This window comes from Podarcis erhardii (genome assembly GCF_964252035.2).
Source record: "Podarcis erhardii genome assembly, chromosome: 1".
In the NCBI taxonomy this organism is placed as follows: Eukaryota; Metazoa; Chordata; class Lepidosauria; order Squamata; family Lacertidae; genus Podarcis; species Podarcis erhardii.
Window position 1 is genome coordinate 120,891,143 of NC_138497.1, and position 14,559 is coordinate 120,905,701.

Genomic DNA, 14,559 nt, shown 5'->3' on the forward strand with positions numbered 1-14,559 from the left:
ACCTTCTTCCAGAAGGCAGAAGCTGAAAGAGATCATTTCCGGGGTGCGCACTATCCTGCACTATCTCTGCAGCTTTCTTGTGACACCTGGAAGCATAGATTTGATCTCTGCAGTCTTTATAACCCTGGACAACATTGTTTTTCCCCTGACCATGCAGCTCCCAAACCACACACACAGACCATAAGTTAATACACTCTCCACAGTACAATGGTAAAATGCCATCAACAGGGCCCTTGAGAGATTATTTTTCTGGAGGATTCTCAGAAAATATAACCTCTGCTGTGCTCTCTGCATCAGGTCTTTGCTGTTTTCTCCCAAGGTTAGGTCATCTCTCAACTCCATTCCCAGAAATCGAAACATAGAAAATGGCACACATTTGCTTTCTTCGCCCAGTGCCAGATTAAACCCCATGGAGCCCCCTCACCCAGCAAATTATCTTCTAATATGTTGGTGGTTTTTTTTTTTTAAAAGAAAAAAACAGAATTTAAATAAACCAATTTCAAGATCAAATTAATATTATTTTGATTGGCTGTCATAGGACCCATAGGCTGGTGCCTACTCTGCTTATTTGATAATCTGGCGCTGTCTTCACCTTATGCTCCTAATTTCGAATAGGTTATATATTTGAATTACGCAGGGGCTCAAGGACCGGAGGCACTGATTTCATGGACTGGCTGTCCCTCCTCCTCAATTCAGGTAGGTAACCGTGTTGGTCTGACGCAGTCAAAATAAATAAAAATTTGTCCAGTAGGACCTTAAATTGGTCTCTAAGGTGCTACTGGACAATTTTTTATTTATTCCTCCTCAGTGTGAACAGCAACAGACACAATGGTGGAATCCTTCCTCATAAACTGACTCAAGGGTAGCCACACAAAGAATGCTGTTGATCAAGGGAGCCGTGGACTCAAAAAGGTTGAAACCCTCTGGTTTAGTTTCTGAAATTAAGTAGGCCTGGACCTGGTGACCCCTGGGTGGGAGATTGCCTGGTGACCTCTGTACAAATGGAAACAATAAATATCCCCCAAACACGTTGACCAATGTGAGATGTTCAGCATGGTTTAAAGCACCGTAGCATCCTAAACGTTATGCATCTGCACAATCTGGCAAGAGTTTTCAATCAGCAAACGTGATTCACATTTTTGTGGTGTTGATGGAAACGCCGCTTCCTGAATAGAGCTCTGTCTGCTTTCCTACCTTGTTTAAAAATACATGGGATAAAACAGATGAAGGCACACGAGGCCTGCGTTTGTTTGTAGAAGGACTATGGAAGGATGTTCTGTTTTACAATAGTTTCCGTTTATACAATATGGGAGGCCACCTGTGCAACAGGAAGTGGAGTTTACCAGCAGCCTTGGCAAAAGGTATGCAGAACTCATTCCCTCAAAGAACCGTTGACATCGGGAGTGGAAGGTTACTGAATCTGCTTTGTCAAATATTGGACGCGATAGCAGCTAGGATACCTTATGCTCGGAAATGGAAAGATGAAGAAGTTCCCACTAAATAAGAACGGATAAGGAAAGTAAAGGGCTATGGTGAATCAGCAAAGCTAAAATAAGATAATTTAATGATGGCTGGGTTTTCTGGGAGGTGTTTGTGTGTGGGGAGAATGGAATCCCTTTTCGGATTATTTGAAGAAATTTTACAATATGAAGAACCCGCGACCAGGCTTCGAGCAACAGAAAGAATGTGAGATTATTGTGTCATGACAATGATGAAAAAAAAGGGAAGATGAGGTGCAGCAAAGAGGGGATAAGAATAACATCACAGAAAATGGGTTGGGAAGTTAAAAAGAAAAAATAATTTTTATTATAATGTGTGTTGGAATTTTATGTGCAATTTTTGGAAAACTCATTAACCATAAATAAATACCCACTAAAAAAAGAGAAAGAGAAAGATTGAATGTCATCATGTTGTGCTATGTGTGCAGAATGATGCTAAAAAGTAATCAGCTCCCGAACAATGCCATAAGTCTGGATTTCCCCAGACATTACTGGGATTTCAAAGGTGGCGCTTCATCCTGGATTTAGGCAGTGAGAGCCAGTGTGGTGTAGTGGTTAAGAGCCGTAGTCTCGTAATCTGGGGAACTGGGTTCGCGTCTCTGCTCCTCCACATGCAGCTGCTGGGTGACCTTGGGCCAGTCACACTTATTTGAAGTCTCTCAGCCCCACTCACCTCACAGAGTGTTTGTTGTGGGGGAGGAAGGAAAAGGAGAATGTTAGCCGCTTTGAGACTCCTTAAAGGGAGTGAAAGGCGGGATATCAAATCCAAACTCTTCTTCTGATCGAAAAATTGTGGGTTTTTTTGGCATTTTTATTTAAAAAAAGAAAAAAAACCCAACAGCTTTCGGGGTGCCCTGGTTTTTACTTTTTGAAATATGGCAACCCTACCCTAGTATTATAATACTATCCCCATTTAGAGTGGCCTTGTACCCCACTTCATAGAGGGCCACCATCTATTTGAAAGGCTGTCAGTCTTCTGTTTAGAGTTGCCCACAGTTTGAAGGGTTTTCCTGCCTGAGTTGGGTTTAAAGATAAACAACCATAGTAAGGAGGAGCAGGAAGAAGAAGAAGAAGAAGAGTTTGGATTTGATACCCCGCTTTATCACTACCCGAAGGAGTCTCAAAGTGGCTAACAATCTTCTTTCCCTTCCTCCCCCACAACAAACACTCTGTGAGGTGAGTGGGGCTGAGAGACTTCAGAGAAGTGTGACTGGCCCAAGGTCACCCAGCAGCTGCATGTGGAGGAGCGGAGACGGGAACCCGGTTCACCAGATTACGAGTCCACCGCTCTTAACCACTACACCACACAGGAGGGAGCCTGAAGCTGCTGTGAGAAGCAGATTCAGTTCTCACACTAGTCAACTTGCTCACGGTCTTCCTTACTATGGTCGGATGTACTGGAATTCTGTTTAAAAGATTGTTGTGATGTCTAAATTTGCACATCATGCAAATTGCATGTGCAAATTGTACGCACAACCGTGTCCTCTTTTGGCTTCTCTTTTTATGGGGAGATGCTTCAGTTGCTATCCTGCCCCCCCTCCCTCGGTGAGGCAGAAGCGGTGCATTGTTGCACATTCATCATACTGGAGGAAACAGAAATATCCGTGTGTTTCCACAGCCACTTATATAAACTGGGGTTTCAATATAATTTAAGGAAGTCCATGGGAGGAAAGTTTCCCATCACTTTCCCACCCCTTCCGTTCCCTGCATCCCTTCCCAAATGGGCCCCTGACACTCCCCCCCCACTAGAAAGGGTTTTTTTGGGGTGTGTGTAAGTAGCTGCTGGTCTCAGAGGAAGGGAAACTTTCCTTCCACAAACGTCCTTAAATTAACTTAGAATTTGAGCCACATAATTCCAGGAATCCATTTATTGGTAACAGATTCTCAGTGGTATTACCACTCCTCTGTGAATCCAGTACTGAATGGTACGGAAGTGTATTTCCTTCTTCAAGAGGGATTTTCCATCTCATCCCAACATCCGTTATCTGTAGCAAATGACTAAAGGAGACCGATAACCCTAGCTTGCACAGGAGGACCAAGTAGTTTGTGAGGTACATGAAGAAATGGCCACTGTGGGAGCTGATCAAAACCCAGCTATGTGGAAGCTGTCCCACATTTTGAGTCTTTTGTGCATAGCAGCTCACTATGTACACAGAGTGTTTTTTTAAAATGTATTTTTATTAAAGATTTTCTTGGTTTACAAGAAGTATGTACAATGTCTCTATCTCTCTTTTTTCCTCCCAGTAACATTTTTTACAGATCCGTTTCATTTGTTGAGACATTAGGAAGAAGAAGGGGAAAAGGGGGAGGGGGGGAGATGGGTGGGGTTGGGTAGCGGTGTTTCTATTACAGTGGTACCTCGGGTTACATACGCTTCAGGTTACACACTACGCTATCCGAGAAATAGTGCCTCAGGTTAAGAACTTTGCCTCAGGATAAGAACAGAAATCGGGCTCCAGCGGCGCAGCAGCAGCAGCAGCAGCAGCAGCAGCAGCAGCAGGAGGCCCCATTAGCTCAAGTGGTGCTTCAGGTTAAGAACGGACCTTCGGAACGAATTAAGTACTTAACCCAAGGTACCACTGTATACTTAATATATGTAGGGTTTTGTGTCAGCGTTGCTTGTGTAGGTTCTGTGCTATTCACTTGTGTTCCTTTGGTGGTGAGAGAGGTTGGGGTTGGCCTAGGGTGTGGTTGTGATTGGCTGTGGTGGTCTTTGTTTTAATGTGTGAGTGGGGTGGGTGTTTTGGATCAGGTTAGCCATATTGGATCAGGTTAGCCATATTGATTTGTATGCTGTAGGTGGATTTTTGTCATTGTCTTGTTCGGCTGTGTATCTGATAAAAGGAAGCCATACTGGGCTGAAGGCGTCTTCTTCTATTTGTCCCCGTGTCAGTTTCAGTTTATTGGTTGCAAGTATTAGAAATCACCCCATTATCACAATAATGCCCATTTACACCACAAATAAATCACAACCCACCTACTTTCAGCAGCCAGAAACACCATAACCAGACACTGGAGAGACCTGTCTGGAGTAAGCACGGACCAATGGTACCAAATAGTACGGCAAACAACCATGTACACAGAGTTCACAGGGCTACAAGAAATGTTTCTCCTCAGCTTTGTGGTGGAAAATGGAAGCAAGGGCCAGCGAGCATTTCACACAAATGTATCATGATATGAAGGAACCTTCATTTGTAAAAGTAAAGAAATCAGTTACTGTACCTCGCCATTAAAAAAGCAGAAAATGGTTGCCACCAACAAGCCCTGTGGAACAAAACAATAAGCTGTAAATCTAATGAGACAAATGCACTTAATAAAATTCAGATGCAAGTAAGGGTGATTCAGAAACTCAGAGGGACACATTTTCTCGCACTGGTTCTTGGCTGCTTTGAGCTCTGATTTTCTGCAACGTTGGTGCCATTCTCTTTTATTGAAGAACAGGATATTTTAATGCCACCAGAGGTGTCTGTGCGGGGAATATATTAAGTGGAAACGTCTAGCAAACCAGATCGGTAGTTGGGTTCCTACTGAGAGTATTCAGTGAGCCAACATGACAGTGACGAGGGATTAAAGTTTGGAGCGATCATTCTGTGATATTATGACAGTGGGAAAAGCTGTATTTTAACTTTTGAATAAATGTGTATTAATTTTTTTTTTAAAGGGGGCTTGCCCTTTTTTTCTAGTAAGGCCCTCACTCTGAATATTTTTCTCTTGCCATCACCAGCCTTTGCTAACTTCATTCTAACTTGGGCTGAGTGGAGTTGCAGTCCTAAACATCTGGAGCTCACCCAGTTGGCAAATGCTGGAAACACCATCAAACAGACAAATCTGGTTATCAGGAAGAAGGTCCTTAAAAAAAAAAAGGTGCCAAAGCGGTAACTGGTAAAGAGTTGAAAAGAGCTAATTTTCAGGAACGTCAGGGCCTAAATGCAGGGTAGAGGGAAGTATGTTTTGAGGCTATGGTCCAACTATACAAACACAGCTGCTCAATTTCTTCTGCCTTGCAAAATTGTGCAAAGTGGAGGGCACATTATTCTTAGAGGAAGGAAATGTTGAAACAACTGTCTGCTCCCCTCCCCAATCCTTGTGAATCAGCTTTGTAAAGGACCCCTGGACGGTTAAGTCCAGTCAAAGGCGACTATGGGGTTCTGGCACTTTGATGTGCTTTTGAACTGCTAGGTTGGCAGGAGCTGGGGCCGAGCAATGGGAGCTCACCCCTGTCGCGGGGATTCGAACCGCCAACCTTCAGGTCAGCAAGCCCAAGGCTCAGTGGTTTACACCACAGCGCCACCCTATCATCAGTGCTTAAACAAAACCAAAAATTGGAATGCATCTGACAAGGCTCGCAAGGGGCATTTGGATCAGTTATTGATCACCACGAGCACATCACTCCTTTTTTATTTTCTTTTTTGACATTCCTGTACCCCCAAGTGCAAACTCCACATGCAGATTTGATACCTGATAGTGTATAAGGATATGCATCACATAGTCATAAATCTCTTCGGCGATAGGGCCCACGGGCCGCCAGGGAAACAATACAAATTCGATGCCCAGAAGTGGCACTAAAATGAGGGTGGCTCTGACAGCCTTCATGTAGAGATTGGATTCTGCTTGGTGGGTGACCTTTAGCTTGGTGATCAGCACTCGCACAATGTTCAAGAGGAAAAAAAGATTCACCTACAAGGGAAGCAGAAGGACAGTGTTAACATGGATAAATTTTGTCATACGGTATCGACGCACTTGTTTTGGGTGAGGCTCCATAACTCACTGTGAAAATCCTATTGGATTGTGGGCAATTCCATGGCAGAACAATCACAGCATGCACAGCTCTGCCAGTTTATGGAAGCCAGGCCAGGATGGTGGCAGTAGTGGTAGGGAATTTTCCAATTTTGGGGGGCATTTCAGGGGAAATAGAAGATTATTGGCTACTCTAGTAGACACACACACAAGCTCATTTTGGCTGTTGGTGGAACACAGCGAGCAGAACATCTATGTTGATGGAGATTTCTGGGTACACATGGGCCTCTGGTGGTGTAAGTATAATTCTGCCTGAGGATGATAGAATCATAGGCCTGTAGAGCTGGAAGGGACCCCAAGGGTCATCTAGTCCAACCCCCTGAAATGCAGGACTCTGAGCGAAAGCATCCATGACAGATGGCCATCCAATCTCTGCTTAAGAACCTCCATGTCCATCACTTCCACAGAGGGTGTCTCTGTTCCACTGTTGATCTTCCCCTCTTGCACTTGTGCTGACAGCCAGCCTCAAAGCAGCTGCAGAATTGCAGTCTAATAAGTATTTTTTTTAAAAAATAAAAACTATTTGGCAATGAAAATTGCAGTGAATATCAAAATAAATTATTTGATGAAATATAAAAGCAGGCCATTTTGCATCCACTGTCCAGAACACTGAAACTTTTCAGCAAGTATTCTTCTTACAGAGAATCTAGTTAGCAGAAATATAATAATTAACAACACACACAAACACACACACACACGGTGCGTGTGGATCATCACTACCAAAAACCCCAAACTCAGGCAAGAAGTTGGACTGTAAACCTATGGGGAGAAGGAATATTGTCTCCATCTATCTAAACAGGTTCATCTCGCCAGATTTATGTGTCCCAAGGGACAGATGAAGAAGGGCAAATTCAGCACCCGGGACTCAGGCTGCCAACCCCTGCTTTAAGGCCTACTCCCTTTTAAGTAGGAAATCATGCTGGTCCTCATGAAAGCCAAGACATAAAACCAGGATTATTAAAAAATAATAATACAATATTTTTAAAATTCATACCAATAGAGCAGCGCAAATAGGACCATGGACGATGTACAATAGATTAGTCTCTGAACTGATCCAGCAGCTGCAAGGGAGAAGATGAAATCAGAATTAGGGAAGAAGAAGAATCTGTCTTCTCGCTCATAAGAGGCACTCTTGAGATCTGTTCCAAAGATAGAAGGCTGAACTGCGTTTTGACTTACTTGTCGTTGTAATATAGGATCCTTGCTACAGCATGGATGCAGGCCGGAATGAGCGGGAATCCTGCGAAGAGAAAATGGGATCTTCTTTACTAAGAAAAAGAAGCAGCAAGGATTCCTCTGCTGCCACAGGAATAAGGGCCGCTGGGAGGTCACCATCTCCCCTGAAGAAGGTTGTGGTCAACGGAAGTCCAGGCTGGCCCAAGCCATTGGCCAGAGAATGAGATCATCCTCATTTCCCTTCTTGTCAAAAAGACCTCAGCTTTAACTGCCAGACAGCAAAACTGAGAGGAAGCAGACGTTCGCCAGAGGAAAGACAACAGGAACAAGAGCGACTGGGTTAGTATAGAACTTCCATCCAAAGCATGTGCACATAAAAGGGGAAATCATCCCAGTGCTATTTGCCTGGAAAAAGAGGTGCTGGAACTCGCTATGAACACCTCCCTCATCCTCTTAGAATGAACACCTGAGAGGTGCCGGAACCAAGATCCGGCTGAAAAAAAGCCCTGCATCACCCTAGCATAGCTGTCAACTTACAGATTTGAAAATAAGGGACCAGCAGCCTTGAAAATAAGGGATCAGCAGCCAAAATAAGGGATTTTCATAGCACAGGTAGGTTCAACTTCTGAGCCCTCCGAGCCAAAGGCAGAAAGCCCAGCCAGCAGCCAAACGAAGCCTCAAGTGGTGGTTCCCACAGTGCAGCAACCCGGCAAAGGGGATGCAGCAAGAAAAACCACCGTCTGCTGGGAAGCGCTGAGCAAAGGCGAGTCCCCAGGCAACAAGGCACAAGGCCTGCAAGCTCCACCCCCCAGTCGTTCTTAGACTCCTTATTGGGTGAGCAACACAGTTGGAGCCTCCCTCCTCCCTGGCCGGCAGGGAGGGAGGGAGAGGAGCTGCTTCCTTTGAAACCCGGGAAATTTAAGGGACATCATCAATAAGGGACAACAGCGGGACATGGTGCTGGGATAAGGGAGTTTCCCGCCAAATAAGGGACGGTTGACAGCTATGCACCCTAGCTCTGCATGAAAATGAATGACTTCTTAGCAAGTGGGGACCAAGGATTCTGTTCACATTTAAAGGTGAGCCTACCAAATCTGAACTCTCCAAAGCCATACACAAACAGAAACACTGGAGGGAGCACCAAACTCTGTGCGAGCAAACTACCTGTCCCTATTTTGAATTCCAGCTCAACTAGGGGCTCTGGCTATAACCTGAAGACTACCTGATCTTCCGTTCCCAGATCTTTACCATGAGGATAATAGTGTATTATTCCTCAAAACAAGACAGAAGTTTGTTTGGCAGATAGGAGCACGCGCCCGAGTCAAGTGATGCCACGCCGTAATTCACCTTGATGTTATTCCGTGCCAGCGGAATCAACATTAAAAATAAAATAAAAATAATCATGTACAAACTTGAACTTCCTTGAACAAAATGTCCCGAAACACCCTAAAAACAAATTTATTGTCAGACAAGATTCCGTAGATTAGTGCCCACTTGATCAGATGCAGGAAGAAGTCTAGATATGTGACCATCTGGCAAAAGCAGCCTATATTATATGAAAACACATCCCCCAATAAATCTGTTAATCTTTAAGGTGTCATAGGACTCTTTGTTGTTTTTGCTCCGCAGTTGCCCGTCTGGAATTCTTCAAGAGAACCGCAAAGCAATTTCTGTTTGGGAAATGAAAAGATGTTGTTTGTTCAAGCTCCAGTTTTGGCACAACCGATTCTTTTATTTAATAAACCTCACTTGATTGAATAAGCCTGTTTAAGTTACTTGGTAACTCAAATGTGATCTTAGCCTGAATATGGCCAGAAGGATAGATTGAAAATTCAATTGCTAAGCCCATGAATTTTCCCAGATTTCACATGCAGTTAGGCAAACTTTTAAGTGCTTTGCTGGAGTGGAGCCCATGAAAGAAAAGCACGGACAAACTTTCTTCCTCAGTGTTTATGGATTTGTTTTGTTTTGTTTACCCAAAATGAAAGAAAACTAATTACAAATGGGTTTTGCTACCCCTGCAATGTTGGAAATGGTGAATTGTAAGTGCTGCATCAATGAAGCATCCTTAAAGGTAAAGGTAAAGGGACCCCTGACCATTAGGTCTGGTTGTGGCCGACTCTGAGGTTGCGGCGCTCATCTCGCTTTACTGGCCGAGGGAGCTGGCGTACAGCTTCCGGGTCATGTGGCCAGCATGACTAAGCCACTTCTGGCGAACCAGAGCAGCGCACAGAAACGCCGTTTACCTTCCTGCTGGAGCGGTACCTATTTATCTACTTGCACTTTGATGTGCTTTCAAACTGCTAGGTGGGCAGGAGCAGGGACCAAGCAACGGGAGCTCACTCTGTCACGGGGATTCGAACCACCAACCTTCTGATTGGCAAGTCCTAGGCTCCGTGGTTTAACCCACAGCGCCACCCGCGTCCCTTGAAGCATCCTTACACAGATATAAAAACCACCTGTGAAAATGCTTTTTTTTTAAAAAAAAATGTTTTAAAAAATACATTGAATTTCCATAGCTCACTTTCGCCATCTAGTGTCACTTTTGTATATTGCACTTTATAACACACTTAAAACCTTTTATTTGCAGCTGTGCAGCTGAGTCCCCAAATTCTGAACTAGCTATTTAGACTTAGCTTGCAGTTCCCTTCTAATCAGTAAAACGAATCTATAATGCCAATGTAAGGTGAGAGACATGTTTACAAATGAAGAATGATTAAAAATTAAACCGTTTATGTTAACACTGACACCTTCTTGACGATAAATCAAACTCCGATTGATCCCTGTGGAGTCTAATTAAAAGTGACTCATTATAACGTCTGTGTATCTGAGCCTGCCTCAATCAAAGCTGTCAGGGATGTCTATGTTAAATATTAAAAGCTTTAAAATTAAAATAAGGCACATGGTTCCGAAAAGCACAAAAATAGATTTTCGGAAGCTACCCACCATGCTGTGCCACGTACTTTAAAAGAGATGCTCCAAACCATTATTTATCATATTCAGATTATCTTTAGCATTTGGCTTGGGGTAGGACCTTGAGTTCATTCCTTTGACCAAGGTGACATTTTTGTCCATGGGAAAAAGGCTCACAGCAGGATTGTATGATAATCTCAGAGGATACTCTGATACTCTTTCTGAAGGGCTGTGATGGTACATAATGGAACCCTCATCCGATTCCTCACAGCCTTGGGCCTTAAAGGTGCAGAAAGTCATTTAAGAATGAAGACCAAAAGATCCAGCTTAGGGCAAGCCACGTTCTCACACTGGGACAGGAGTGAGGGTGTCAGATGGCTCTGCTCAACCTACAGATAACCCAACCGTCACTGCTATTAAATCTCATGATCTGGAAATGGCTTCCGAAGGAGCCGTGTTTTTATTAACTCACAAACTTATAATTAAAAAATATATAGCAAGGTAGAGTACAACATGTAAGGGTAAAATCAACAAACGATCCATAGAAACATATATAAATATCAATAAATACCGAATAGTTAAAAGGGAGAAAAGCATGTCATAAAGCAGAACTTTCCAAACCACACATTAGTGTGTTGGCTCTGTTGTAAACAAAATTTCCCCCCTTTTCCCCTTATGGGGTATCCAAAAGCCCATATAGAGTCCTTACGTAGGTTCCCTATTGGTAGGAGAAAATAACAGAGGCCAACCAGAGAATATTGAGGAGCACAGCAGCTAGTAAGCCTGATCTTTATTTATCTGTTGCAACAGGGTGCTCCCCTCACACTCAGGAAAGGAGGAGGAACTCAGAATAAGTGTGCGCCTGCCCTTATATAAACAATTTAAATTCTCTCCCTGGAGTCCAAGACCACCCCCAGAAACACCATACCTACATCACAGAAGGCATGTAACTCAAGATCACACCCCCCCCCCAAGATACATCATACCTACATCACAGAAAGGGCAGTCTACTGCGGAAATCTGAGTGCTTTGTTTACCTCCTGTCTGCCAGGTTACCTGTTTAATGGTCACTTGATTGGATTGCCTGGGGAGCCTGGCCAGTCTTTTGTAATGATAAATACTTAGTTCCTGGGCCAGGTCACAGGCTCACACCCTATTCATATCTTAAATGTGCCCTTAAGACAGGATTTGTGAGGAAAGAGACAATGGGGAGGCTTCCCACTTTGACCTTGCAGAGAAATAATTGAGGTCAATTTGTTCAATAGTTTTTCTGTGGGGGTTTCAGACATGTGGTTTATGTACATGTTTGCTTGGTACATTTATGAACATTTATTACATATCTAAGACCTTAAAATTCTTAACACAGCTCTACTGGGAAGGTGCATTGCATGAACACTCCCCGTGCTCCTCCTGAGGCTGGAAAGGGGTTAGTTTAACCTCCGGTATGCTAGTCAAATTGAATTGCTGTGTCGTGAAAAGCGTGTAGCCAACATGAAAAGTTTGGAAAGCTCTGTCGTAAAGGCTTGTCTAAACACCCCCCCCCAGCGGAAAGATGGGGGGATAGTTCCTGTTGAATCTCTCCAGAGGCAGGAAGTTCCACAGGTCAGAGTCTGACACACTAAAAGCCAGATCCCAAGTGAGGAATAACCAAACCTGCTAGAGTGCAGCAATGATGCAGTTTTGAGCAAGAGGTGTTTGCTTAGTTTGTCTGTGTGAACAGCAAATAAAAGGTGGAACACCCTGGGAGAGTAAAAAGCAGTGGAAGCTGTTGCGGTCCATAAGAAAAATAAAAATAAACTAAAATTCAAAGAAGGAGGGGCATAAACAATTAGTACACTACGGGCCACTGAGTCACTGAAAGAGCTCATGTGATAGGACTAGGAGCCATCTTAAATCCAAGTTGAATTTGGCTCTTTTTGTGGATCAAGTTCCCCAGTGTTTATGCTCACAGGGATAAGGCAGTTCACATGGGTCTAATTTTTCTTTAAACAGAAAAGTCCAAAAAGCTAACTGGATTAACTTCAGAAATTTCAGCCTACAGTCTTCAATACTGTTCTCCGCATCAGGTTTTTCATCTCAATAATTTTTTTAATTTTTTTTTGCTTTCCTCTGAGAACAAAGCAGGTCAAGAGGAACTGCTGGAAAAATAGAAGTTGGTTCGACCTCCTACCATAGGAATGGCGAGACTTCTTTGAAAACAAACACTCATTCCTGTATAAACACCTCGGAGATCAGAAACAATGAATAATTACCCCTGAATGCCTTTTCACAATAGAAGACTATTTTTTCTCCACAAAAGAGGAGCTGTTTCCTGATTAGGCTAAATGTGCATTGTCTTTTTTAGCCAAGATAAAGATGGCTGCCTAAATGCCACGGCAAAGGTTTCTTCGCCAGACTAAAACAAAGGGGCAAAGAAGATTGACATTCTAAGTTGACTCTGGTTTTATTTCTTAGCTATGAGAGCAAAGCAGAAAGGCCACTAACTTCCTCTCTTTGAACACAGAGCTGGTGCGCAGTTTGCCATATTTCAAAAAGTAAAAACCAGGACACCCCAAAAGTTTGACTCGCCTAAGATCCAGGACAAAGTGCCACCTTTTGGAAATTCCCCCTGGACCTCAATTCCACGTTTGAAATCCCAGCCATGTCCTGGATGAGAGACTTGTTGCCACTGTCCCTTCCTCTGCCAAACACTTCTTCCCGATCCATTACTGATATTTCTCCCATAATAATAATAATTTATTATTTATACTCCGCCCATCTGGCTGAGTTTCCCCAGCCACTCTGGGCGGCTCCCAATCAAGTGTTACAAAACAGTACAGCATTAAATATTAAAAACTTCCCAGAACAGGGCTGCCTTCAGATGTCTTTTACAGATGGGATAGCTGCTTATTTCCTTCACATCTGAAGGGAGGGCGTTCCACAGGGCGGGCGCCACTACCGAGAAGGCCCTCTGTCTGGTTCCCTGTAACCTCACTTCTTGCAATGAGGGAACTGCCAGAAGGCCTTAGGCGCTGGATCTCAGTGTGTGGGCTGAACGATGGGGGTGGAGACTCTCCTTCAGGTATACCGGGCCGAGGCCGTTTAGGGCTTTAAAGGTCAGCACCAACACTTTGAATTGTGCTCGGAAACATACTGGGAGCCAATGCATATCTCTCAGGACTGGTCTAGCTGCCGCATTCTGGATTAATTGCAGTTTCCGGGTCACCCTCAAAGGTAGCCCCACATAGAGCGCATTGCAGTAGTCCAAGCGGGAGATAACTAGAGCATGCAGCACTCTGGCGAGACAGTCTGCTGGCAGGTAGGGTCTCAGCCTGCGTACCAGATGGAGCTGGTAGACAGCCGCCCTGGACACAGAATTAACCTGCGCCTCCATGGACAGCTGTGAGTCCAAAATGACTCCCAGGCTTCACACCTCTTCCAACTCCTGCTCCCATTCTCTCCCACCCACTGTGCACTCCATGCAAAGCCTCTGAATTAGAGATCCCTCCTCAGAGAGAGGAATTGTGTACAAGTTTACCCTTAGGGAACCTCCACTGCTTTGCTGCGACACCCGCAAATTACAATGTAAAGTGACAAAACTGTTCAAAGGTGAATGGCAACAGCATTGGGACTGAGTCCCTTATGTGGTTATATAATTTGTATTTAATAAATCCCTCCCCTGGGGGATTTCCTCTGGGTTTGTTTGTTTTTTACATTGCTTTTAGGATTCGTTCCTTACGGATTTATTGTGGCCTCCAATGGACCACACATTTATTTTTATTATGACTAGCCATTTTAAAATGAGGAATATATGAGGAAAAAAGATGTCAAAATTAAACTAAAATTTGCAGGAGCCACCGAGTGGTTGTGGTGCAGGCTCTCCTAAGGTGACCTCCATTCACTTAGAGCAGAGCTTTTCCAAACTTTTTAGACAGGCATAATTTCGTGACACAGCGATTCAGTTTTGTTAGCAAACCAGAGGTTAAACTATCCCCTTTATGACTCCTGTTATGTTTGTAATTGTGTAAATCTTGTCATGTTGTGAGCCACATGAGCATAATTGCAACTATGGAAAGGCAGCATATTGCCCAGTCCCTGACAGTTAGGGGGTTGGGAGGAGCTGGAACAGATGGCATTAGATGGGCCAACCAAATAGTAGATAGCAGGAGCAGCAAAAGGCCAGCCAGCCAGACAT

General features: G+C 43.9%; 1 protein-coding gene and 1 long non-coding RNA gene across 4 annotated transcripts in view; both read right to left on the reverse strand.

Annotated features, from left to right (window-relative positions):
• The window catches only part of LOC309335783, a 141,773-nt gene that overhangs the window by 5,925 nt on the left and 121,289 nt on the right, over window positions 1–14,559 (reverse strand). The window lies entirely within an intron of this gene.
• Window positions 1–14,559, reverse strand: part of CALCRL (calcitonin receptor like receptor) — an 87,458-nt gene that overhangs the window by 1,285 nt on the left and 71,614 nt on the right. For all 3 annotated transcript variants that reach the window (XM_081838416.1, XM_081838415.1, XM_081838417.1), the window contains 4 exons: window positions 7,476–7,536; window positions 7,291–7,357; window positions 5,958–6,176; window positions 4,722–4,763 (listed from right to left, as the gene is read on the reverse strand). In XM_081838416.1, coding sequence (XP_081694542.1) covers window positions 4,722–4,763; window positions 5,958–6,176; window positions 7,291–7,357; window positions 7,476–7,536 — 389 coding nt within the window. The remainder of the gene's footprint in view (window positions 1–4,721; window positions 4,764–5,957; window positions 6,177–7,290; window positions 7,358–7,475; window positions 7,537–14,559) is intronic.